The 25,424-nt window shown below is 38.6% G+C and overlaps 1 protein-coding gene across 3 annotated transcripts in view; it reads right to left on the bottom strand.

Moving 5' to 3' along the window:
- PARD3B (par-3 family cell polarity regulator beta) overlaps window positions 1-25,424 on the bottom strand; it is a 439,522-nt gene that overhangs the window by 240,597 nt on the left and 173,501 nt on the right. For all 3 annotated transcript variants that reach the window (XR_012044291.1, XM_072874183.1, XM_072874182.1), the window contains exon 5: window positions 6,763-6,854. Coding sequence is in view for 2 of the 3 variants with exons in the window: in XM_072874183.1 (XP_072730284.1) it covers window positions 6,763-6,854 (92 nt within the window). In the remaining variant the exon portion in view is untranslated. The remainder of the gene's footprint in view (window positions 1-6,762; window positions 6,855-25,424) is intronic.

The following is a 25,424-nucleotide window of genomic DNA, read 5'->3' as shown; positions in this document are numbered from 1 at the left end:
AAGAGCTACTGTAATTAGCCTGGAGAGGAAGGGGAACATGGAGGAAGGTGTCTCCCCCATAGGCTGGCTCTCCGAGGAGTGTGCTGGTTTCAGCTGAGATAGAGTTAATTTTCTTTATAGTGGCTGGTATGGGGCTATGTTTTGGATTTGTGCTGAAAACAGTGTTGATAATACAGAGATGTTTTAGCTGTTGCTGCACTAGTCAAGGACTTTTCAGCTTCCCATGCTCTGCCGGGTGCACAAGAAGCTGGGAGGGGACACAGCCAGGACAGCTGACCCCAACTGACCAAAGGGCTATTCCATACCATATGATGTCATGCTCAGTATATAAAGCTGGGGAAGAAGAAGGAAGGGGGGAACATTTGGAGTGATGGCGTTTGTCTTCCCAAGTCACCGTTAGGCATGATGGAGCCCTGCTTTCCTGGAGATGGCTGAACACCTGCCTGCCCATGGGAAGGAGTGAATTAATGCCTTGGTTTGCTTTGCTTGCGTGCACAGCTTTTGCTTTCCCTATTAAACTGTCTTTATCTCAACCCATGAGTTTCCTCACTTTCACTCTTCTGATTCTCTCCCCCATCCCACCGGGGGGGAGTGAGCGAGCGGCTGTGTGGGGCTTAGTTGCTGGCTGGGGCTAAACCACAACAGGAGAAAAAGTAAAAAGCATAATTATTAATAATTTCCGACAGATGGCTCCTGAAGTACAGAGGTGATGGCAATGCTGAGTACAAATACAAGACTGATCTCACGACCAACAATTTTATCATACTATAAGCCAGTGTTACACAATAGAGCAAAGCGATAACCTTAATCCACCTCCCAGAGGTGATAAATAGCACATAATTACTGATAAACAGTATATACGGCAAGTACAGTGTTACATAACACAACTCTGAGAACAAATACAACAACTCTTGAAAGCAACTAAGTCAACATTGTGACCAGCAACTACTAAACTAGTACAATGAATGCTTATAACAAATTTGTTTTAACACACTCTGATCGGATCTGTCGTTTTCTCAACCCTTTGTGCCCCACGCTGGGCGCCAAAAAGGACTGTCGTGGTTTAACTCCAGTTGGCAACTAAGCACCACACAGCCGCCTGCTACCTTCCCCTCCCACCCCCAGATGGGGGAGAGAATCAGGGAAAAAAAAAAATAAAACCCATGGGTTGAGATAAAGACAGTTTAATAGAACAGCAGAGGAAGAGGAAATAATAATAATAATAACAACAACAATAATAATAGGAAAAAAGGATGTACAAAACAAGTGATGCGCGATGCAGTTGCTCACCACCCGCTGACCGATGCCCAGCCAGTCCCCGAGCAGCGATCGCTGCCCCCGGCCAGCTCCCCCAGTTTCTGTGCTGAGCATGAGGCCATATGGTATGGAATAGCCCTCTGGCCAGTTGGGGTCAGCTGTCCCGGCTGTGCCCCCTCCCAGTTCTTGTGCACCTGGCAGAGCACGGGAAGCTGAAAAGTCTTTGACCAGTGTAAGCACTGCTTAGGAAGAACTAAATCATCAGCATGTTATCAACAGTATTCTCATACCAAATCCAAAACACAACAAGCACTATACCAGCTACTAGGGAGAAAATTAACTCTACCCCAGCTGAAACCAGGACAGCCCTGAAGAAGAAACTGGAGCTCAAGATGTTAAATAGTGTGAATACACTCAAATGATGAAAATCTGAGCAATATCTAAATAGGGATGGAGAGCATCCTACTAGGAGAGGAGAAAGCAACTGAACATGCAGAGTCAAGGAGCAGCTTTCCAGGCACAGTTAAAGAAACTGTTCACTCTCTTTTAGAAGAGACAGGCACATTTCAGCTGCTCCATTCTACACAAAACTAAACAAGCTATTCACAAAGTTTAAATATTTACTATGAAATAATGTCAGAATCTTCCAATTTCAGGTTTGAAGAGGTAACCAATCACCTTCTCCTAACTAAAATGTGTTAATCCAGTAAAGATGCTACTGTAATCCAGCTTTTTTCCCCCACTAAAATTAGTTAGTTCTCAGGAGATTAACTGTCTAAAGGTTTGTTTAGAGAGAAGCCAGACAACCTGCAGGCACCAGGGTTTTGTGTCTTTTTTTTTTCTTTAAATCAAGTTGTTCCACTTCTGTGTTGTTAGACTAATGAAAGACACAGAAGGTTAAAAAAAAAAGTAAAATACACAGAAGGAAAAAATGCTGCAGTTACACTTTAATTATGTATCTACAGTGCTTAAACCAAGGAACTGACCCTGCCCTCTGCTAGAAAGAAGTGGGAAGACAGCAAAACAGAACATAATGAAAACACATAATGAATTATCTATGCATAAATTACCCTTTGAGTTCCAACTAATCCACTGTTATTAAGCTAAACATCCACTTCCAAGCAGATTCGTGTTTACTGTTCCTTAACACAGTCATTTTTACTAAGAAATGCAAGGTTTTCAAAACCAGTATTACTATGTATAGTGTGCTAAGGGATTCAGTGTTAAAGGTTGTGACAAATTTCTACCTAACTTCTGCAGAGTATCAAGACCCTGCTGTTACTTTAAAAATCTTTCAGTCCTAGTTCAGAACATGAAAGGAAGCAAGAAAAAATACCAAATTTTATACACTGATGGCATTAGCTTGGCTTCCCTTATTCTGAACATCATCTTTACTAGCAAATCCAAAATAAAAAAAAATCCACCTTCAGAAATTACAAGAGGATTGTCATTAGTCCTGTCTTTATTTATTCCGTTAAAAAACATGCCAATGACCCAAGGTTTAAAGTCTCTCTTCTAGCAAAGTTCAGCTCTCAAAAGGTCAAATTAAAATTTTCAGACTCCTGAGGGATACAGTCCTGAAAAGTTTCCCAGTACATTTACAGTGAAATGTTTTAAGAGAATCCAGGCAAAGAAACTTCCTTCCTATTAGCTTCTGAATAGAGGAGCTAAAAATCCTCCACACTGCCACTCATTTCATTTACCCAACGTGCAACTAATTTTACCTACTTAAATCAGTGAACTGATTTTCTTCAAATGGAACAGTTTTCCTACTTGAGTGAGAAATATAAAACAAGCCACGTCTGAAGCCTTTAAATTCAACTGACTAGGCTTCACAATCATAAAATATTAATCATGGTATTCTTTTTTCTGCTTCCCTCTCAAATACCTATTATTGGCTATAGTTAGAGAAAGGACACTGACCTCAGACAGGTTGGTGCTCTGATGAGAAGGCTCAGATAATTTTCTTAGGTGATGAGTTGCTATTTTCCTTAAGTGCTACAGGTCATAATGATTACCAAAGTCAGCAACAGGAAAGAATATTTTGTAGTGAAAGCAGCAGGGACAATAGTGGTTTTTTTCTTTCTTCCATAGCATGGAGTAGCTCGCAAATAGGCTAAAATATTAGCTTCATTAACATCACTTAACTTAACATGGCTTATTTAAATGAAGGCTTAAGGTATCATACCTTGGTGGTCCTTCATGGCTCTAACATCTTTGAAATACAAAAAGAAAGATACCTGCACAGATGAGAATTATAAATAACACTCTCTTTCAGAAAGAACAGTGTAAAAGGAGTCAAATTAGATATTAAGATGCTAGTTTTACTACTTATGGAAAAAAAGTTTTATTATTTAATACTATTCTATTAATAAAACCTTCTTTACTTATATTCAATCAATTAAGACACCAGTAAGATAGATAGATGGTCTGTAGTGACTCATTATTTTCCTTTATAAACCTATTACTCCTAATGAAAAAACTTTTGTAAGAACAGTTTAAAAGAAGCTCTTCACTTTTAAGGAAAAAGCCATACAAGAATCATAGAATCATTGCCTTAAAATTCAAATTCTTTGACTTTTGAAATTCCAGTGAATTTCACAGAAATACCAACTAACTTTGCTTTACAAAACAATGTGTTCTGAATTCCTCCTAAGTTCACTGTTTGAAGAAATTTGAATATATTACAGATACTTGAATATAATTCACAATTTTGAGGAAAAAATCCTCATACAGCCCATCTCAATACTTGCAGGCAAAATAGTGTTTTTAAGTCTCCACAGGACACAGGAAGCACAAGCAAGGTGTATTTTGGAACAATTATTTTACTGGGACTCTGCATTTAAAGAAACACTGCTCCTTTCTCTTTATTTTGGTGTTTTGGGGTTTTTTTGGCCAATGTTTCTCCCTAATGCATCAATCTCAATTCACATTAAGACAACTCATTTTATCTCCAAAAAAATTACAACCAATGCAGAAAGGTTCTTGGGAATATCTTGTTCTGACCAGCTTTCCCTCTGCTCCCTGTCTGTTCAACACTGATGCTCAGGCATCAGTTCAGTGGGCCCCAATCTATATTCTTTATCACTCTTCCTTCCATACTCCTCTGCCAAGAAAGTTTGCAGAATTCAACAACAATCCTGGGAGATCTACAGAAATCTAAGCTTATTATCAACTGTTTTGCAACATGCCAGAGAAGACCTGGCCATTTCAGAAAACTGAATACCTCTGGAAAGTATCACAGAGGTCTTTCTCATTGTCAACATTTCCAATGGCCACCGAAATCAAGTTATGAAGAGTAAAAGCAAATGAATATCACAACCTTCTTCTGAAGAATCCCAAATGCAAGCAATGACTTGTTTAACTTGATAAACAATAATATGCTCTCAGAAAATTCCTAAGAGGACTTAGATGATCTAAAACACCCTAGTAAAAGCATAAAGACAACAGTAAATATGAGCATAGCATGCACAGAGCTTAATTAATCCCCATTACAAATTAACGGATCAAGAGACAAATGAGTGCATATATTTGGTGATGCATAATAATTACCTCAGGTGAAACAAGCTGTAGAACTCTTTAGCAATATTCCATAAAGAGAAAATAAGCATTAGCAACTAAACTGACTAAGTTCTATACCTGCATGATGAACGCTAATCAGCTAGTGTGTAACTTCGAGGCCCGGCAGGTGCAGAGAAAGCTGGAAGAGCACTCCAGTTCCTTTTCATGATGAGACCATTCTAAAAATATGTATCAGTACCAGCAGGCAAGAGAAGAAACTACAAAATGGCATACAAAGTAGGTGACAAGGAGGCCTCCAAGAGGGAGGAAAAATGCAAACAGACAGATAAGTTGAAAAGCACAGCCTTACCAAGACAAAAAAAATCTCCCATAAAAGAAATGAAATGACGACTCAAAGAACAAGAAAAACTAAGAAATTAACTCTCTTACACAGAAAATACTAATTTTTGACATGGTCTAAAAGGAAAGGTGATCCTTCTACCAAAACCTGGCATGGCCCAGAAGACCACCAAGGCTGGAGTCCCTGCTCTTGCGAACTTCCCCACAGGCTTTGGGTATATAATTTCGTGCCTCTTTCCCAGACCCCATGTAGGTAAAATGGGAATATTAACACTTGGTTTTTCACAGGTGTTTGTGAGGATAAATGCTCTAAGATTAAGGCATGCAGATACCGTTTATTTAATGGTTTTTATTTTATACTGTTTTGACAAACAACTGTAAGCTGCAAAATTATAGCAAATTATTATTTGCTATCATCAAAATCGAAACAAATTAATTTTTGACATTTTATCTGTCACGCGGAAGTTTGCCATATAACACTTCTTAATTTTATTATACAATGTGCTATGATACCACCACAGTTCTGCAACAAACACAACATACTGGACAAAGGACTGAATTCCTTTGCCTACTCAAAAAGGTGACTTTAGCACAACCTGAATCACCAGTCAAAACTGAAATTTAAGCTTATGGTGGGACAGGAGAATAGCGGCATGGAAACATTTAGCTCTAAATTTGCCAGGTCAAATCCTCTATTACCACCACTGAGGATCTGACTGACCTACTTTGTGACACTATATTGCAGCCTGACTTGTTAATTTTGGTGTAACACATGTAACCTGCAAAATTATTTTTTTCATTTAATTTCAGGCATTTAGAATTTTCCTTGTGATTTCAGGAACAATAAACCCCAAAGCTCATTATTAAACCTCTTGAGAACACCTAGTTTCCTCTTGTTTCAGCTATGCAAATTTTACTGTATTGGCTTCCAATGCAGATTATATATTTACTTAAGTTTCACTCAAAATTTAGACTGCTTAAAATAAAAGTTACTTCCCAAACTATCAATGTGACCACTACCACCTTCAGTTATAACAGCACTGGCCATGTCTGGTTTGTTATAAATGAAGAGAGGAAAAGAACGCATTCCATCTGACTACTCGAGTGAGGCAATGCACAGGGAAATACTGCAAATATTGGCTATAGTTTTCACAGTGTATAAACATAGACATAAAATCTACTACAGGATATAGCAAAGTAATAACCTTACCACTCAAAAACAGAGGTGACTTTTTAACTGAAAAAGATCATTTTAGGATTGTATGGTTCAGCTGACTGGTTATTTATTGAGATATAATATACTACCTAAGAACATCCTCTACCTTAAGACACTAAATACTTGCAGGACTGAGCGGAAAGAAAAAACACTGAGTATACAATAGTAGCATATTTCCCCCTTAGCCTTATACTACAAACACCACAATAAAATCATTCATATTCATCAACGAGGGTGAAAGGCTGTCATGCACAAATACGTGCTTCAGTATGTGAATCGAGTGCATTTTTAGGATGGGAAAGGGACAAGGAAGAGATCATGATGATGATGAGCACAATGCAGATTCACAGGTGCAGCTGGAATGAGAAGTCGGTCTTGCATGTTGATAAACCACACTTGAGTCAGCACCCAACAGAAGATGTTCCTACCTGACAGGGAGCCGGGCCCTCTGCGCCAACAGAAGTTCTGTGGGTCCAGTGAGGTTCACCTCCCCATCCTGAAAGGATACCTGGGAAGCACCCTGTTGAGAGATTTCAAAGCACATTTTGAAACTACGTACATGTTTATGCATATAGAACAATGGCTGTATTTATATTTTTGAGTGAATATTTGGAAGAGAAAGCAAATCATAAGTAACATCATCTCACTGACAATGAGGACTGAAAGACCCATTCTGTATGCAGGGTACATGACACAGCATTCTGAGAAACAGGAAGGTATCTAAAGTCCTGCTCCTCACACCAGAGTCCCACCGTGCTTCCACTGGAGAAGCTTGTGGTACTGCTTCCTGGCCTGCCTGCCTAATCTGAACGTCACTCTTTCCCATTCTGAGCCACCTCCTTTCTCACAATGAATTCCACAGACCTTGGATAAACCAAATGGCTTTTTTCCTGCTCTTTCTATCCTTTAGTAGCATTTATCTGGTAAAGACATATTTTCACAGTAACTTCACAGAAAAAGAAACTATGTAACCATTTGGCCAGACACAAAAATACAGTGCGCACAGGAACCTGACATTAATGCTAAAGCTCTTGAAAACTGTTATTTAACTTTCTTTTTGTAATCCTTAGACTCTTAATGTTTGCATTTTTTCCATACTGGAGAGGGAAAGAGGTACCAATGAGATAAGACCACTGTCAGCAGGTGATATATTAGCTTTTATGTACTGTACTTCATCGCGACCCTTATGGCAATAATGTAAACAGAGCAAAATCCGTAACAAAGACCTTCTTTGGAGAGGTCACTTCTGCCAACTCTGCAACAAGAATATAGCTGGAAGACATAAATCTTCAGCTGTCAACACACTAAGAGAATTCAATTCAGAGCTTGATCTTAACTAGATAAAGCCTAAAGTTAATTATTTTTGTTGTTGTTGCAGTGGTACGGTTTTCCAATGTATATACTTGCCATATCAAGTTGTCTCAAGGCAAAAGGTAGCAATGTTATAAGTTAATTCCAAAGAACAAAGCCAACTACATAGGTAATTTAATTTTCAATAAAAGCTCTACACTGTATATTAAAACTTCCAATTTCTCTCAAAAGATGGCTCTACTCAGAAAGATGGCTTTAAAGGTTTGGTGTTTTCAGCCCCTCAAAGATTTGTAGAACTTATTTCCAGTTTATAAGTAACAAGAGGGTTGTGGGCAACAGTGGGTTGCTTTGTGTTTTAAAAAAGAATCGTGACCAACCTTGCAAGCAAACCTTTGAAATAGAAATCAAGCTGGATCCCCTTTTGGTTCACACACCACTTTTGAACCTATAATATTGGCAGCAATTCTCTTTGTGTGTTAATCGGAGCACAAGCCAACAGACTTGGCTTCCACTGCAAGACCAATATAGCTCACTGAAAGCGAACTTCTGTCACTAATGGAAGAACTATTTAAAAAAACCTGTATTGAGTTATGTGCCATCTCTTCCAATCACTTTTCACAGTGGAACCACATGTCAAGGAGCAATTCTTGTTATATGAAGCATATTCCATATTAACCTCATAAATCAGGAACTCAACCTCAAGCAGTGCGTTAGCAACAGAAATCTGACATACACCCTTCGTATGTTGACTTCATCTTGAAAAAAGATAGCACCTTGGTAGCAACAGATGCCAGAAGCAGACAAACCTCTTAACAATAATGCTCCCAACAAAGCTAACCTCCTTTAGCTAACCACGAGAAACACTGGTGCTACAAAGGCTCTTCTTTTTGGAAGGCTGAAAATAGCCAAGCCATGAGCAGATTATGGGTTGTGAATTAACTAGACTCTCTTTTCTTCCAGACACTGGCTGCAACACGGTGCTGCTCAGTGCATGACAGAGAACTTGCTACTCATGCCTCAGAACTGTTTTGCTATTTAAAGCCTCCCTTGCAGTCTACACAAGTCTGCATAAGCTACGTTATTTCTCTATTTCTGGGCTTTTGGTTACTGTTGTTCTTGCTGCAGTGAGGTTACGTTCATACTTGTCCTTCATCTCCACTTCCTTGGGAAACAGATTTCACAGTAATGACAAATACTGATGTTCAGAACACAATCTCATCTCATGTTTCTGTTGACTGATTCACAGGTTTTAAATCACAAGGAACCATTTTTTGATCAACAAGTTTAATCTCATACCGGGAATTAGATTTGTTTAGTGACACAGCACAACATTGGTAAGGGCATAGTCACACTCCAAGGTAAGAGGTTCTTACAAAAAGATGGCAACCAACAGCCTTCTTTTCTGCTAAAAACCAGACGAGCAAAAAGTGTCTTGAAGCTGGATAACAGGGTTGTTATAAATTTTAGAGGTATCAGACCTTCAGTAGAGGTCTTCAAGAACAGATTTAAAAACACCTCACAAATGTTTCAAGATATGTTCATTCCTGTGCCAGAAAATAATGGTCCAGCCTTGTGAAGTGCCTGACAGTCCCATGTTTCCACATTTTCATCATTCCACAAGATAAAAATTCTGTGAGGAATTAGAGGATGAAGTTTGGAGTCCGTAACTGCAATTACAGCTTTTGTTTGGTTGGTTGGTTGGGTATTTTTAATTTAAGGGTAAAAGCTCCTAAAGAAAAGTTACCCTCTCCTGAGCTGGAAAGAAGTGTGACGAGGGACTTCAGAAATGCCACAGAGGGAAGTTCAGTGTCACAGCTCTTGCCCTGCACAGCCCCTTGCCTGTTTTGATTTGAAGTGCTCACACATATCACAGATTATCACATGCTCAAAGACAGATATATTTAGAGTCTTAAGTGATCAAGGAAACATGAACCATAACACTGAAATTATAATTGAGCTCTCCGAGAATGACATTAGAGCTTCAGTCTCATAACAATCACTACGAATGGACAAATTCCTTTCATACTTCAGCAATTCATTAGAAGCACAGTAAATTTAAACAGATTATCTCCTGCCCAGCTAGCAGAGTGATAAGAAACCAACAATGCACAAGACACCATTAGAAGACAACGATCCAATACGCACAAAAATTCTCAATCTCTTGTTCATATTTTAAAGACTGATCATCAGTTTTTCAATAGTAGCAGAATTAATGACACTGACTTCCAAAACTTGACTCAAATTCAGCTGACAGTGTAATAGATTTACAGTGACGCTGACAGAATTGCAGTTTTTCACTTAGGAAATCAGAATAAAATGCAAAATGGTGTAGTAAAAACAAAAGCCAAGAAAGCATATGCATCTAAGAACGGTGGAAGTTTTTTAATTTATTTACATAGGGATAATTTAAATTAGGCAATTTTTCTTAGTGCTGCAAAAAGGATGTTCTTCAAATTAGGACTGAAGCAGAAGAGAGGGATCCTATTAAATAAGAGCCCTCTGCAAACAACTGTAACCCAAATGCTTGAGAGTCTCATCTTCATTATGTGACAGCTCTCAAATTAGGTAAACATGTATGTGTAACAGTTTTACTGGCATGTATATACCAGTAAAATTTTCTGCTCTGTGAACACACACAGTCTTCTTAATTCATCAGTCAGCATGGACATATATTAGCCCCAACAACAAATATGCTGGAATCTGTCATGGGTCTTATTGAGGTTAGGGAGTATGAGGAATTCTCAATTTTTTCTTTAATTTTTTAAAATGCTCATTTTGTAAAAAACACCAAACGTCTGGGGGGAAAAAAAAAAGCAATAGAGGCACTTTCGGACAGAGACATGAAAGTATTGGTTTCTGGCTAGAAAAAGAGAGAGGGAGAGACAGAATTGACTGAAAACAGGAAAAACAACTGATTTTATTTCTAATAACGTGTGCAGCCCTGAGCAGCTAACAGAGCAGACGGTTGCCCTGCCAGCCAGGCTACCAACCAGCCCATTGCTCTGTTTTCTCACTATCATCGCAAACCAGAAAACCTGGATTTTCATATCTTTAAAAAACTGCACCAGATCTGTTTTCTAACGAAACTCTGGTTATAGTGCAGTTTTACATTACATTTTAGCTAAAAAGAAATCTTTTCTTGAGGTTCTTCTGCAGCAAAATTTTGCACATTCACCCAAGAGTAGACTATACCACCTAGACTAGTAAGACAGCTTTAGAAATATTCATGGGCCACCAGTGGCCCTAAAGGGCCCTAAATCACCTCAATTCTCCCTGATAGGCTCAGAATACTATTCTTAAGACAAGAAGTAAGTTTGCAGGTAGTATAAAATTGCAAATCTTCACTTTTAGAAAAGCGATGTAACAAAAAGCATCCTCTTCTACTTGGAAAAAAATTCTTATTAAACAATAACCAACATGAGACAAATCTCAGAACTAGATAAATTTAGAGGATAGGAAGTCTACATAAACAAAGGAGAAAATCCTGAGTGCAGGGTATACTTGGAGTTTAAAATGGTCATCAAACACTAAAAATAAACGTGAGGGAAGCAAATAAGGACTATTAATAAGAAATACGCATGGTATCTCAAATTAGGACTGAAGCAGTCCGGTATACCCAAGGGAAAGTATCTTTATCTGAAACTTGCTTTTAATGATGATGATAAAAGTGAAAATGTATGTCTGAAGTTCCAGTTTACAATATTGTATTCCCTGAGGGCATCAGCCTTTTAAAACAAAGGAAAAGCATCCAAACCCTAAAGCAGAAGGTCACGGCGCAGGGTGGCAGGCTGCAGAGCTCGCTCTCCCTACTTGGCCAACAGCAAACCTTCTTTCAAGAAGGTTCAGTGGGAGTTCAGATCCTATCAACATAACAAATAGTCAGATGCAAGGAAACCCGGGGATGAAAGGGATGCTTAGTTTACAAATGCAGGAAATGTCTCATCTACTGCTCTCACAACAGACAATTTTAATTACCATATTTAAAAATTGAACATTTTTAGCAACGCTTTCAGGATCATGTGAGCATTTCTGACAGCCAGAATGAGTTTAAAAAGCCATAGCTCTATTTTTAGCTTTAAAAATCAGCACTTCCATAAATATTCCCAAACCAATTAGTCCGTGTTACAAAGTAAAGGTGTTTACCTTTAGTTACTGCAACAAATGCAACAGCTGACATTGCACACAGAAGATGATCTCCAAGACCATACAGCTCAAGGAACACACTTAAAGGCCCTTTTTTGCTCAGCAATAATATAACCAAGCACAGGTTAAAATATGATAAACCTATTTGAACCGAAGTTGTACATAACTTGACATAACGTCCAGCAGTTAGATACAGTGCTGTTTTCAAGTTCTGGCCAATTGTACACGACTGCCTCAGAAAGGCCCCTCCATGGCTCGCTTTGGTCTGTTGGGACAAAACGCAAGTTGTGGGTGTATGCACATTTCTGAAATGGCTAAGAAACTCCGTTCAACCACAATAACCACTGCCTTTCATTACGATACTCCTGCCACCCTCAGACTGTAAAAACAAGAATGCAGCGACTGACAAATTTTAAAAATGTTTTAGACTTAAAATCAGTATCCAGATTCCCCCATTTGGCCTTAAATCCACAACGGGCCTCATCGAAGCTGTGGCCCTAAACCCCTACATTAAGAACACAGTTATTTTATCTTTATTACTTACAGAGTACAGAGTCAGGCTATCTCAAGGCCAGGGAACACTCTGACAAGTGAAATATGTAACAAGTTATCAGCTAGCAGAAACCTGTTCTTAAAACACCTTTGCGAAAGAAAAAATTTTGTAACTGGGGAAAAGCATTAAACTCAGAGGCTCTGAATAGGTTAAGCATTACACATTGTAAAATACCAACTTTCAATGAGTTGCACAAAACTCAAAGTCATTCAAATATTAGATACAAGAACAAAGTTGGTGTCAGTATCTGCGTTCCATCTGTTGAGCTAACTTTTCATCACCAAGCTAATACCCGACTATCTTCCTGCCCACACAGTTTTATGTAACGCCCAAAACCACTTCGTGAAATGTATTTAAGAATGGTTTAGTATTGCAAAAGCATGCATAACAAAAAAAATTTTCCAGATTAATTTTGTTATTTTAACACAGAACTTTCCTTTTTTCCTTCTAAATAAGTGTAATGAAATATCAAGCATCCTGTTAAAACCAATAACAGAAAATTGAGCAAGTTGCTCAGTATGCTTTTAAACATTACAGAGCTTGTCCAAAAGAGACGACATTGATCAACAGACATGCAAGCTGTCATACTTAAACAAGTGTATTTATAACTACAACTAATTTATCTCAATTAAAAAATTCCTACCCATCTAACATCCCCACAGTATAACTACTGTCAATATATCAAGGATGGAAACCAATGCAGAGCAAGCTAATAAAATGCTGCTAAACTGAAGGAAAAAAATATTAGTGTTTGTTGCTGCATATTTCTTACTTTTCCAGTGGTCTGCTTGACTTAAATCACTCTGCCTCCATAAAACGTGGTAAGTATTTTTAAACAGCTTACAATACTTCCATTTCACTTACTGATTAAACTACAACATCCTCTCAACTATTCAGAATGAAATTCATTTGAAATGGATAATTGATGCAATTGTGCAGTATCTACAAATGCAATTAATCACTTGCTAAAGATGATTTTTAGGCAGGCAACAAATATGAAAATAAGAATCATACAGCTTCTTTCAATGTTGTGAACTGAAGTGTATTCTACTGGACTGGTAAAAGATATTTTTCAACATAAGAATAGCTGTACATCTTCAGATATTTTTAATAATATGCAAGTGGATTCATGTTTAATTAGCACAGCACAAAGAAAAGCCATAATATAGTACAGCATTTAGCAATTATGTGACACTTTTAGGAACCACAACAGCAACATTTTCCCCTCTCAACTACCAATGGATTTCTTGAATATTGTAGTGAGCTGTGGTCTTGGCCCTTAAAAAGATATTTTAAGCCAAGGGCATAAATAGACACTCTCCTGGGAATCAGTCTGGAGTAAGAAATTATTCCCCCAAATCATTTGCTAACAACTCTCTGCTGAGGGTTATCACCACAGCTGAACTCTACTGGTGGATTACATACACTGTGTTGTTCAATGCAAAAATCAAGCTGGCTGAAACCCCCTTCCCCGGCAGGTCCAACTACTCTGAGTGACTTTGCACTGAAGCAGATTACGAGCAACTGTATCACATGTGCAGTTCAACTGAAGTACTCAGTATCATCGCGAAAAGTGGGGCAGGAACATCTTATGCACACACACGTATTTTCAAAATTATTGCTTATGCCTTAGCTCAGTGGTCAACAACTTGTGTCAAAAGAATACAAGGGCAAATTCTCAATAGTAAACAGGGCTCTCACACCAAGAAGCCAGGGGGAAGAGTACCTCATGGGTTTAAAGCATGGGAGGCAATGTCTTCTACCCTCCTAATTACCACTGGTGCAAAGTCAGCAGGCACCTTGAAGCCCCTGCCTTCTACATGGGCAAGATATTGTTAGTATCAAACACAGCTCCCAAGGAGCATAGGAGTCAGCAGCAACCAACACCAGAGGAGCCTCAGTTCTTCAGGGACACAAGCTACACCAGCCAGTTTCTCACCTCTTAACTCCCACTGAGCTCTTCTGAAAATGTTCAACCTCTATATGTAAAACACACCTTGCCAATACCAACCTTCAAAATGTTCTCCCTAACCCTTCCTGCTCTACCTACTCCCAGTTACAGAATCACAGAATTGTATAGGTTGGAAAAGACCTTTAAGATCATCGAGTCCAACCATAAACCTAACACCACCAAGACCACCACTACACCATGTCCCTAAGCACCTCATCCAAACGTCTTTTAAATACTTCCAGGGATGGTGACTCAACCACTTCCCTGGGCAGCCTGTTCCAATGCTTCACCACCCTTTCGGTGAAGTAAAATTTCCTAATATCCAGTCTGAACCTCCCCTGGTGCAACTTGAGGCCATTTCCTCTCGTCCTATCCCTTGTTACCTGGGAGAAGAGACCAACCCCCACCCCACTACAACCTTCTTTCAGGTAGTTGTAGAGAGCAATAAGGTCTCCCCTCAGCCTCCTTTTCTCCAGGCTAGACAACCCCAGTTCCCTCAGCTGCTCCTCATAAGACTTCTGCTCTAGACCCTTCACCAGGGACACACTCCAGAACCTCAATGACTCTCTAGTGAGGGGCCCAAAACAGAACACAGTATTCAAGGTGTGGCCTCACCAGTGCCGAGTACAGGGGGAAATTAATTTCCAGTCCTAACCATTCCAAAAATCTAGCTGAGGAGCATTCTCTGCATGGAAACAGCAATGCTCTGTTTCTTAAAGTCCTACACAAACAGTAAGTTCTTTATTTTTAAGAGCAGCAAGGATTGGTTTAGACCTGGACATCAAAATTGTTACATATAATTTTGGTTATGAAACTCTCCAAGAGTCCTCAGATTAAAAACTTCTCTAACACTGAGGGGGGAAAAAAAAGAAAAAGCAGCCACTAGTTGTAACAGTACTGGAGTTCACACCTTTCTTGGCAGCTGTTTTGCATGGGTGAAGGGAAGGAAGAGGTGCAGCCTGAACGCCTAAGTACTTCCCTTTGTGAAGGGCTCAGAGGAAAAGAAAAATGGAAAAATTGCCTCAGTTAAAAAGTCTCCAGAAGTAGCTTTCCTGCACATAAAACTCTGGAATGAAGCCCAAAATTTTAAGAATTTCCAGGGTGAGGTGTGAGCAATGTCTTTTCCACAGCAGTAGCAAGCTGCTTTTAAAAGCATTGATAGTACATTAATAAATATTTGGATTTAGCACCTCTACTGGCCAAGACCCAATTTCTGAAGTAAAAGGAAAGGGGGGGGCAGCACAGGCAAAAACCACACATCAACACCAACCAAAAAACTACTGGAAACATAAGTAACATGTTAAATGTTCACAACTTTTAGCAGCTGTCAATATTGGAATAATTACTGAAAGGATGGAGTAAATGGCCAGTAACTGACCACTGGCACCTTTAAAACAGAGGATACATTTATTAGTCCTCTCCCCCATTTATCATGCTGATTTTAATCGCCTACTTTGATCAGGTAGGCATTCAAACACACATATGCTACTGAATGCTTCTAGAGGAGTTTTCATGATGGAAAACACATTAGGATTCTATAGGGTGTATAAAATTTTAGAAAATGAACCTCTATTTTCTACAATTAGAAAACACCAGGGTCTGTCCAGTATGAGATAAAAATTAGTTTACCAATACCTGCAGAAAGAGTTAAAGTCCATGTACAGCTCTTTTCCTGATGAAAACTATGTTAATAGGAGAAAGTAGCAGCAAAATTAGGTAGAGAATGTTACTTACTTAAATAGCCCTCCACTGATTCTTAGTGTGTCTACATGGTCTTTTGAAGACATACACGAACTCTATGCCTACACCACAAGCCAACTAGACACTACAAAGCAGTATGAGGAGGTCAGTGTGCCTCAGACAGTATTATTTGCATCTCAGCAAGGTTATTAATTTGAGCTCATCCATGCTAAGAGCATTTTAAAAGATTCTGGCTGACCTGAAGCATGGCGACTCTTGTACCTAGGTGTTAGAGGTCAGGTACATAAATCCTGAGATTCTGCTAGGATATTAATATTCATATTTTATTTACCTTTTAGTGTTTTAATTACATTTTAAGGACTATTGCTAAATCTACTGTCCAGAAATCCATGGGTGGTCTTTTACTTACAGAGAACATCTACCAGTGCTATCAGCCAATGCAAGGCAGTGAAGAAGCAGGTGTTTCCAAGCTAGAAGTTGTGATTTCTTTCTGTATCATCCACTTGGAGATAAAAATCTGTGTTCAAAGAAAGTGCACAACCTTTGGAGATTTAAGTTACTATATAAATTATTTGTAAGCATTCCCATGGCAACAAGCTTCATTTAAAATGTGCACTATCATTAGCTCTACAAATGCACACTAATCCCTTCTCTTGGTTGGAAACTGCCATTGGGCAATTAATATTGCAAAAATAGGAAAGAAATTAATATTTCTACAAGAAAATCCACCAAATTTTCTCAGACCTAGAGAACATCAGCATTATCTTCCCTAGTTTGACTCACTCTTTTACCCCTCCCAAGATCTTTAATTGACAGAACTTTTTACAAGAGATTTGCAAACTACAAATCTGTATTTTGACTCCTTTCTTATTTGTGCAAAGAGGAACTGTTGTATTCCTTTTTAAAAGTAAATGAAAAATCTCTGAAACCACTATACATTACATCAGGATAATTCCTTCATGAAAGCATTGCTTAGTGAACATCTAAATCTTATCTAGACAGTTTTATGTATGATGCCACATCACCATTTCTCCCGAAAATAGAATTTGGATTTTATTCACACCACATAAAACTACTAATTCTGAACACTTAAAAAAAAAAAAAAAAAAATACCCAAAAAACCCCCCCACAACCAACCACTAATGCACAATACAGAAAAGAAAAGAAAAGAAAAGAAAAGAAAAGAAAAGAAAAGAAAAGAAAAGAAAAGAAAAGAAAAGAAAAGAACCTTTACAAATGTAATTGCACTATGGAATCAAAACTTTCTGCTTTTGCTACACCAATATGTCCTCAGTATTATCTGAAAGGCTTCTAAAGAATGTGTATTATCTAAAAGCTGAACGTACAAATGATACTTTAGCCTCACATCTTTATTCCTTGCAATAAATCCTTCACTGAATTTAGCTGTCTTTTTCATCCAAATGAAAATTATGTGTATCTTCACCACTACCACCAACAACAACAGTGGGGGTGAACAACAACGGTTTCCAAAATTTAAAAACCACACCCATTTTCAAGGTTAAAAACAGGGACTTCACTAAAGATTATATTCGATATTTTGCTGCTAATTCTCTTTATGAATGAAGCATATAATGTGATGCCTTAAACAAGCTAGGTTGGTCAACAGGAATCCATAGTTCTGTTGATTCTGTAGCAGCAAGGAAAACCAAATCATTACATCCATTGGCCTGCTAAGCACCACTCACAGGCTGCGAGAGCCAACGTAAAGCTTTGTCGTAGATCATAAATTTCTCATTGTTTTGGAAATTAAACAGTAACATCAGCAAGATGCTGTAATGGTATGAGAATGCTCTTTATCTCGCTTTAGAAGTCACTGTCATAGCCATATTTAAGTCAAGATGACAGTCACTTCAGTAACCAACATCAGCTGAAACTTTGAAAAAGATACAGCTGATCACATTGCCCACATCTTCTCAGACATGCCTTTTCATAACACACCACTAATCGGTGATAGCCTGTGATATTCCCTGTACCAGTAATCAGTGGATAACACTCACATCCAAAGACCCCCTAGAAGCAGGCCCACCTGGCCCACCTCTCCTCCCAGCAGACAGAGCTGTGCTGTGGAACGCGAGCCCTGGCTGAGGCACCGCTCCGCTCCTCCCGATCTGGGTGTGCCACTTACGTTGCATTACATTATGTTTTCCTCAGCGTACAACATATGTTAGTCATTGCTAGTTATGTTACTACTATTCCTCATATGGGATTATCATAGTGAAGCAACAGCACTGATTAATCAATTAGCATGGATTCATTAGAGAAGAGATGAAAGATAGGGCACTGTAATTGTGTTTACTGAACAATGGATGACAGTGTGCTTAAAGCCCAGGATAATACACAGCCACCTAGCATGATATATACATAACATTATGAATATTTAGAACATTCTCACTGCAGAACTAGAGAGACAACAATCAGAATGTGACTGTGTATACAAGTAATGCTGGAGCCTGAAGAATGCATTGAGGGGAGAGAGCACAAGACAGATGGTGCAGTCAGATGAATATTTTAGCTTTGACTAAATCTTTGTAGAACAGCTACATCATTTCCTATAGTCCAGTATGCACAGACGCATCTGCACAATAAGCGGCCAACAGTATAAACAGTCAAAAAAAGGTGTCACAGAAACATTATTAACCAAGCCATGTTAAGCAGAAGAACATGAAAAAACCAGCCTGCTTTTCTAATTAAACACCGACAGAGCTCACTCTCTATGAAATAAACAGAAGCATGTAGAGTAACTTAGAAGCTTTTTCTCCAGATGTCGGAGGTGCACATCCTTCGCTGCTTGCCCTTGTCAAAGGTTGAACACTGAACTGACATCAGCAATTAAAGAACATGAATACCAAACTCCCAGACGTGTCTCATGTTTCAATAGATGATCCCCTTTAGGCACTAATGCAATAGCCAAAGACCCCTTCTTCTGTCTAATGGTAGTATACAGACTAGCCAGTAATGCATATGGTTATCAAGAGATGAGACAAGAATTCGTTCCTTGAAAATACGGTGCAGTCAAGAGGTACTGAAATATAGATTCTGCTGCACTCTGTTTGAAAGGATAAAGACTAAACAAGAATGTAAAAGGTTACAGAGGAAATGCTTTGCTAAAAAGCTGAGGTAAAAAACATGCTCACCATACTCCATGAAATCAGAAATCTTCACATAAATCAAAGATCAGGGTCCCATGAGAGACCCAATCTATAGCATGACAAGGACTTGAATGCTCTCAGAGACCCACTCATCCAGTGTTTTCCCAAGACGCTTCCACAACGTGCCAGGGAACCACACTTTGAGATTAGTGTAGAGCTTCCTCAGCTTGAAACACAGCCCTTTAACACAAGGGACTAAAAATTACATTGTCTGTTTAGATTAAAGGCACTTTCATTCCTGCTGGGAGTTAAGTATTCCCCCTTAACTTTGTGGGCTGCAAATTTATTTACTTTTCAGAAGACTCGGGCATTGAGTTAATGAAAGACTTATCAGCTTGCTTCAGTCTAAGTGGCTTATTGGTAACAGTCTGAGCATCAGCCTGTAGATATCTAATAGTTAACCATTTTTTCCATACTTAAGAGATGTTAAATTCTCAACATAATTTTTTTACATATATACATATGTATAAGAGTGTGTGTGTGCGTATATACATATATATAAAAATGTTGCAGGTGAAGTTCTTCCAAAATCATATCTGGTCACAAAGATACTATGGAAGTCTCACAACATATCTCAGTACAGGAAGGAATTACTTCTCTCAAAAATCCTACTCTCTCCTTGGCTCTGGGCATTCTCCAAACCAAACTGCCAACCTTCATTCTCAACAAAACACCCCCAACACTGTGGCCAGGGAGCCATCATGATGGCCTGAGAAAAAAAACAACACAAATCCGTCTTGCCAGGCCTCTATTTGACAGGTAAACCCCATACTAGAGATGCTCCTGAATTTCTCTGTTGGCATACTTTAAACCTAACTCTAAGAATGTGTCAGAGGAAAAACAGGCCATCAGTCTTTAAGATGTTTCCAAGGGACCACGAGAACATCTTAACCTAGACAGCATCAAACAAGTGAATAAGGGTTAAAATGTTGTCTGAATCTCTTCAAGGAATTGAGAGTTGCCTGCATCCGAATAGAAGAAAACACACTGCCCTACATAAAGCCCTTGATCTTGATACCAATTCTCAATGGAAATGAAGGCAACTGTGCAGCATTTTAATTCTGTGCAACTGTATACAAAACCTTATTTTGGGATCTGAAATTACAGGCACAGTGTTACCCTGAATTTATGAGTGGATATTATTAATAAATCTGAGTTGACTCCTGTGAGCCAAGACATTACTATGACTGGCTTATCTTAAACCTAGCAGGCAATTTAAACTAGAGGCAGATCACCTGAGAGTATATTGTTATTTCCAACAAATCCTTATGAATCATAATGGTATTTTCAACCTCTCCTAGCATTTTTAAAGTCATCAGAAAATAACCTTTCATAAAATGATCTGGTTTCATGTTAATTATTAACTACATCTTGAAAGAACAGCACTGGTTAGTAAATAATTTGACAGTACTAAAAATTGCAGTGGAAGAAAACAGGATTTATCACATGGTTGAAAGAAAGTGGGGAGAACAAAATATCTTAAGCAAAGATGCATCAGCATATTCATTTGGAATAAAATACTACAGCAATAATAAAGCCATATAGATGAAGCAAGCTCAGGATATTATAACAAGCACAGTTTTACCTACTGATCAGATTATGAGGGGGACAATCTTAATACAGTTATAACTCTCACAACAATTATTTTTTTTTTAATAATTTAAAGAAAATAAGCAAAGGAAATCACACAGCTAACTTCATTTTCACACTATAAAGTTACACTTATCAACAGAAATTGGTTTTTTAAGGTTACAGGTGGACTTAATTGCACTATAGTTGTTGACTAATAGCAGCACCTTTAATTGCAAGAACAAAGGTCAGAGAACACATTGCTGTTGCTTAGGTGAGCACAACAAGTGACACGAACAAATTAGTAATTCTCCAAAAGACAGAAAACAGCGTGAGTCATCAATTCTCCTATTTCTTGCATGTGTTCCGGGACAAACATGCCTGTTTCAATTCAATGCCTGTTTTTTTGCTTTTGAGAAAAATAGGAGAAAAGTGTGCCACGAGAAGAGTTGGTAATAAAAAGGTCTTCCAGCAGAAATTCTCAATTTCTGTTTATTCCTGTTTTAAAATAAACATTCTCACTTATATCAATGATTTCCTAGAAACAAAATATCCCAGAGGCATGTTTAGCATATAAGTGTTTGCCACAAAGTGGAAGGAAATCTCTGTTCTATCTCCTCGCTTGCCTTTACGTAGCTCCGTTGTTTCCTAACCTCTCCACAGAAGATGCTCAAGCTGGTTTCAGATATACAGTGAAACTACATGCTGGGACAAAATAGCTCCCTTGTTTCCAGCTCCTCAGAACTCAGAAACCAAAAGTATGGCACCAAATAGCAAGGTAAATCAAGTCCCAGACTACTTTTAGTACGTGTCAAGTCAATATCTAACTACTACTTCCTTTCACAGTTAGGTCTTGACCAAAGCAAATCACATCAGAGCACTCCAGCAAGTTACAAAGTACTCTACACAATAATTAACCCAGTGAGACACAAGGATGTTGCTCATGTTTGCAGATATGCAGCTTTCATTTCAGTATTCTATTCAATTCTGAAGATTTTTAGAAACATTTTGAGTAGATATAAAAGGCAATGTTTTCTTTCTTCTTTTTAGGCTAAGAAACTCAAAATTTACGTACTCTTTTAACACTCAGAAGATGTTTGATCATGTTCAGCAAGACTGAAAAACTGAAAGCTTTGCTTTACAAACCTCTAGTTTCAGTTTTTTCTTGCTGTCTCCAAGACTGCCATTTTATTATGGTTCACTGAATGAAAGTATCCAATTAGCATCCTACTCCGTAACTGCCTTGGACGGAGCTGTTTGCTCTTTGTTACCTCTTTGAGTCACTTTGTCTCAGTCAACAGTACAAAACAGAAGGTAAAGCAAACTGTAGTGAAAAGCTGTTTCATGAGCTGACCTAGAGGCAACACAGTGAAGGTGTTCTTGGAAATAACGTGGCTAACATCTGTTTTACATGTAAAGCAGAAGTAGCCTATTTAAAAAAAAAACAACAACAAAACAAAACTTTGTGCAAGTTACAGGACCATCCAAACCTCTTCCCTGACTTCTGGAATACACCTCTCCCGCAGTTCATCCCTCCCAAACTGCAAACCACCTTCTTCATATTTTCTCATTTTTACAATTCTGTCATTTTTATGGCTACCTGGGAGGGCCGAGGTCAGTTAAGACTGTGCTTGTGATAGAAAGTGAGGAACGTGACAGATGCACAAAGGAGTGACAAGGTTCAGGACATCCGAGTACTTTATGATGCTTCTGAGCTAAGGCAAGTGAAGTGAGATTAATTTAAACACTAGTATTTCCTTAACTTACAATTTCCTTTATTTTTTAAGAAATGTGTTGACAGAAAATTTTAGCGACCTTAACAGTAAGTTAACAAAGTTTTTATATATGTGAATTATTTAAGCTTTAATACTTCGGTACTATATGCTTAGACACAAAACACAGTGCAGTTTTGTTTACCAGTTAAATATTTCAAATATTATTACTTATGAATAAACCCAACATGAATTATCCAGGTCTGATTATAATTAGAAATATCCCACAACCAGAAATTCTAGAAGACTGTCAGCATGTTGGGGGTAAGGGGGTGGGTTGTTTTTTGCAGGTTTTTTTTGTTTGTCTGACTTTTCTTAAAAAGATTACCTATGCCAAGTTCACTGAAATGTATTATTTAGAAAAGACAATTTATAAAATATTTTGTACAGTGAAGTTTCTTATGCTATCACATAGAAAAGCAAACCTTTTTCTGAAGACTTTATAAATGCATTATAAAAATCCAAAGCACTGCAAGCTGCGAGACTTTGCCTGCATCTTTCTTACATTGAGCACTACCAATCTGCATATTTAATGCCTTCAAATCACTGTAATGTGTTCTAAGTACTCAAAAGTAAAGACTTTATCTTTTCTTCTAGAAGGAAAAGGTAGAAAGAAATAGCTTCAATGAGTTACTTTGTGAAGGAAAGAACAAGGTAGACTTCCTAAAGAAAGGCCTCTCATTCAGAGATGAACTTTACCAAATTCAAAAGCAACCGAAGGAAGCATTCACTGCTTTCTTCTGAGAATGAGCTTAATAGTCTAGGGCCCCTGAAACATGGTCCGTCCTGCAGGCAGAAGCAATACATGCTAGACAAAAGTAGCTCCCAGTAGAAAAGAGGATCATGGAGGGAATGGCATTTTTTCAAGTATCTGCGCGTAATCTCATGCAGGGCTTTAAATTTCAACAAAAAAGCACAGTGAATTGGGCTTAATATTTTAATAGGAAGTACTGGATACATGAAATAAAACAGTGGAACAACAGGATAATACTGATCTGTGTTGCTAAACCGATGCACTGCTGCATTTTAAGCTGCTCAGAGCTTCCCCAGTACACACTCACTCCTGTACAATGGCAACGGAGCGATCAAGCCTGGAGATCACAAACACAGGGGCCTGGGGAGCTGAACTCCAACTCAAAAACCAGTCTGAACAGTTCATTTCCCTCAAGTGTGAACTGCCGACAGCACAGTGTTGCGAGCACAAAAGGAGTCCAGGTTCTAAGAGGAACAGAGATGAGGGCTTTCCTCATATATCCTGCTATATCCTCTCCCAGCAAATAACCCTTTCCTGTTTAAATAGTTATACATTTCAATAGCAACAAGTTTAGTTAGCAAACCTTCACTGGAACTTAAATGGGAACCCAACCACAGCAACTTCAGGGATAACTACACTTGATCCAGACTGAAAACTGTTTGTTTCCTTTGTGCAAGAATCCCCATGCTTGTATCCAATTCCAACAGCTACAAGCACCATCAAGTCTGGAAAACACAAATGCAAGGATCCAGGGAGCTGAATACAAACTGAAATAAAGTTGGAACAGTTCTTCTTTTTTTTCCTCAAGCCTGAACTGCCTTACGTCTTTGTAACAATCAAACAGGAACTGTTTACCATATGAAAGCAAATATTATTTCTGTTGTTATGGCTATTTGGACATCTGATAGCCTCACGCAACCCAAAGGGGCCCCCACAACAACAGCTCAACTTAAAAAGTCAAAGGGCAGATACCTTTGAAGTGAGAGATGACACAGAAACAGTAGTAGATCTCGAAGTTTGGTCTGATGGAAAGAACCTGAGCACTTCAGAGTATATTTCATTCATCCTCACAACCCTCTCAAAGGCAGAACAGGCACATTTGATCACCGATGGTGCTAAATGCCAGAAAACCTAACAGCAAAACGTTCTTCCCACAATCCCCTCCTCTAGGGAAAAGGCAAAGGCGATCAGCAGTTCGTTTCAGAGGGGTTCAGGGCTCTGGCAAATGGCACTGGGGAATGATTCTTGCCAGGTTCTCAATCAGCTTGCAGAGAGGGCAGAAGTTGTTAATATTTTGTGAATTAATTTTTATTTTTTAAAATAATTCTCTGGTAAACATGAGTGACAGAGAACCTCTGTCAAAGAAAACATTAGCTGTCTCTAGTAAGAGGATCCTTTGATTCTTTAGCGTCCAGGCTGAACAGGCATAGAAGTTTTAAGATATCAGTACGTCAAGACTACTGCTCACAAGCCTGTTCAAACTAGTGGAAAGGACAACCCTGGATTTCCAGGTCTGTGTTTGGCTTGATTTTGAGAGCCCTACAGCACAACTCAGGACACAGGTGAGGTACTGGTTTGAAAATAAATGCTGGGTTCTAGGAGCAAGTAGTTTCAAGCTGGATTAACAATGGGACTGGAAGCCCACAGCTGGGTTTCCTGGGTCTGCTTATATTCTGCAGTGGTGGTGATACTTGTTGGCACAGGAAAAAGAAAATGGCAATTACCTCTCTGCTGGAAAAGGGGCATACGAGCCACTAGTGCATAGGTAAGACTGTGATCTCAGGAAAGGACCTCACCCTGCTACTTCGGAGAAATCATGCTTTTTTGTGCAATTGCTGCTTCTCACCAGTAAAGGGAGGTGCATAAATGCATATAAAAGGCTTCTATAGGGGTGTAAAAGCTGTTACACATTACAAGTTTTCAAAGCTGGTCTAGGGACAAAGACTTTAAATCAAAGATTAATAGTAACTGTGCACCCAAGAATTATAACAGTGAGAGCAGATTGGCCACTGGTATCTTGTATCTTATCGGTGCAGACAATAGCTTCAATCTGTGGTCAACAGACCTCTAAATTCCTTGACTACTTTTAGAACTTCATAAAAAGTAACTGTGAAGATCTAGCTTACTGTCTTCATTGGACAAATTTTGGGAGTCCACAAACCAAAA

This window comes from Ciconia boyciana, chromosome 10, assembly GCF_034638445.1.
Source record: "Ciconia boyciana chromosome 10, ASM3463844v1, whole genome shotgun sequence".
In the NCBI taxonomy this organism is placed as follows: Eukaryota; Metazoa; Chordata; class Aves; order Ciconiiformes; family Ciconiidae; genus Ciconia; species Ciconia boyciana.
This window is presented reverse-complemented; position numbering and strand designations above follow the sequence as displayed.